Raw genomic sequence first — 2,726 nt, 5'->3', positions numbered from 1 at the left:
AATCAGTGTAAATATATTTATTGTACTTAGGTCACAAGGAAGCTGTAATATCAGTTGCTTTTTCACCAGATGGAACATGTTTAGCTAGTGGTTCTGGAGATACAACAGTTAGATTTTGGGATATATATACACAAACTCCTTATTTTACATGTGAAGGTCATAAACATTGGGTTTTATGTATATCATGGTCTCCATGTGGAACTAAGCTTGCATCTGCATGTAAAAATGGCACAATTTTATTATGGAATCCTAAAACAGGGAAACAGATAGGTTGAAGACTATAAGAATGTTTTTTTTTTTTACTAATATTAATACTATAAAATAGTAATTTATTCAATTTCAACTTCTCTGAATCATCAGGAAAAGCAATGTTAGGACACAAAATGTGGGTAACTTCTTTATGTTGGGAGCCATTTCACAAAAACTCAAAATGCCAGTATTTAGTTAGTGCATCAAAAGATTGTGACTTAAGGATATGGGATGTAGTACGTGCACAAATTGTTCGCACTCTTTCTGGTCATACAAGAAGTGTAACATGTGTTAAGTGGGGAGGAAGGGGTCTTATTTATTCTGCTTCTCAAGACAGAACTATTAAAGTATGGAGAGCTGAAGATGTAAGCTTTACAATTTTGCATATTATTTAACAATTATTATAATTAATTAATTATATACTGCATTGTAAACTCATGTAATTTTTTATTAAAAACTTTTAATACCGTTTGAATACATGTAGGGAATCTTGTGTAGGACTTTACAAGGTCATGCACATTGGGTGAATACTTTAGCATTGAATGTGGACTATGTACTTAGAATTGGTCCTTTTTATTTTGGAGGTAATCAAGATAAAAGTGAAAGTTTTTTTGAAGATACAAAGAAACATTATGAATCTGTAGGTGAAGAAATACTTGTTTCTGGTTCTGATGATTTTACTTTATTTCTTTGGAAACCAGAAAAAGAAAACAAATTTACTGGTATTATTCATTATTATATAAACACAATGATTTTTACAAAATAAAAATATTAATTGTTGTATTCTATAGCAAGAATGACAGGACATCAGCAGTTGATTAATGATGTGAAATTTTCTCCAAATGGTCGCATAATTGCATCAGCTTCATTTGACAAATCTATAAAGCTGTGGGAAGCAAATACTGGAAAATATATAACTTCATTAAGAGGCCATGTACAAGCTGTATATTCAATTTCATGGAGTGCAGATTCCCGTTTACTTGTTAGTGGTAGTGCAGATTCTACTTTAAAAGGTAAACAAGTTATGTGAATGAAAGATCAAACTAATAAAATCTGTTATATATTTATTAATGTATTTTTTTCATGTAATAATAGCCAATTTGAAACACAGATGAAAACTATTTTTAAAAGATTTACAAATTTAATTTTTGATAAAATAAAACAAAGAATAAGATAAAAAAGATACAGTGACACTTCTTAATAAAAGAATTGTGATGTACAGGGTGGCCTGTTTTAATCTATAAATGCTTAAATTGGAAAACTAGCTTTTGGGAGATTAAATGAAATGAAGGGACACAGTAGTACATGCAGGTGCAAGTTCGATAAGTACAAGCGTTAAGGAAGATCAATTGGATTTTTTTAAATGATACGTAGTGACACTTTTGTCACTGATCGCTACAATCTGGAGTAGCGACCGTTAAATGTCGGAAAACAATAACTCAACGAATAGTGTCTCTGCAAGTGCTGGAATACATTGCCCAGAACATCGATATATGTTTAAATACGCCTCTTGATATTATCTTGTACGGTCATAAGCATTTTTAAAGTGACACTTTTAACATCGCGCGATCAATACGAGATGCCTACGTTACTTAATCAAATTGAATGTTCATTTATGTTTCGTCGTTGTATTTTAAATAAAATCTTTTTAAAGTCTGAAATATTTTTTTGTACCATTCGTAGTTTTCGAGATATTTCAGTCTTCTGAGATAAATTGGACATACTGTAGATTAAAATGGGTAATCCTATGTACAACTTCAATTTTAAGCATGGTAATAAATTTAACACAAAATGATTTTACACTTTTTGTTTTAGTGTGGAATATAAAATCAAAGAAGCTTTGCCAGGATTTACCTGGCCATGCAGATGAAATTTATGCAGTAGACTGGTCTCCAGATGGGTTGCGTGTTGCATCTGGTGGAAAAGATAAAGTTTTACGACTTTGGCAGAATTAATTAATGTACATATACATGACGAATACTTTTGTAACAATTTTGAATTTCTTTACAATTACCAAACGAAATAAAACGAACGCAAGCAATTAATGAATTTCTAAAATATTTATCGACTCGTAAAGCGTGTCTTAACTTATGCTTCTTCGCAGTGTATTTTAAAAAAGAGCAAAACAAATTCACGGGGCAACGCAAATCTCTTGATGAAGAAGAAGCAAAATTCAGTCAGGCATTTTTGTCGCTTGAACAAAATGTATAACAGATTCGTATCAAGATGTGCGTAGACACATATCCACTTTGCGAGGTAAAGATTAATACAACAGTACTTCGTTAAATCTTGAAATTATTCGATAATTATGCGTGAGTCACGCAAGAAATGGTATTCTTACCACTTCTTGAAAGTACCCCTAGCGTGCGACCCTTGGAGCTATTTGCATTCAACGCTTGAAGCTGACGGCTGGTGAATCATCATCACAGTATTGAAGAATTAAATATTTATAATTTTTATTTTATAATGTTTAAAAT

The 2,726-nt window shown here is 31.3% G+C and overlaps 1 protein-coding gene across 1 annotated transcript in view; it reads left to right on the top strand.

Moving 5' to 3' along the window:
* LOC108578162 (notchless protein homolog 1) overlaps positions 1–2,393 on the top strand; it is a 2,812-nt gene extending 419 nt beyond the window's left edge. Inside the window, exons 2-7 of the mRNA XM_017941443.1 lie at positions 31–270; positions 361–614; positions 734–971; positions 1,041–1,262; positions 2,065–2,209; positions 2,354–2,393. Of these exons, the coding sequence (XP_017796932.1) occupies positions 31–270; positions 361–614; positions 734–971; positions 1,041–1,262; positions 2,065–2,204 (1,094 nt within the window). The 3' untranslated portion in view covers positions 2,205–2,209; positions 2,354–2,393. The remainder of the gene's footprint in view (positions 1–30; positions 271–360; positions 615–733; positions 972–1,040; positions 1,263–2,064; positions 2,210–2,353) is intronic.
* The last annotated feature ends 333 nt before the right edge of the window (positions 2,394–2,726 follow it).

This window comes from Habropoda laboriosa, unplaced genomic scaffold (assembly GCF_001263275.1).
Source record: "Habropoda laboriosa isolate 0110345459 unplaced genomic scaffold, ASM126327v1 scaffold1329, whole genome shotgun sequence".
NCBI classification, from domain to species: domain Eukaryota; kingdom Metazoa; phylum Arthropoda; class Insecta; order Hymenoptera; family Apidae; genus Habropoda; species Habropoda laboriosa.
The sequence above is the reverse complement of the archived record's forward strand: the minus strand, read 5'-3'. Positions and strand labels throughout refer to the sequence as shown.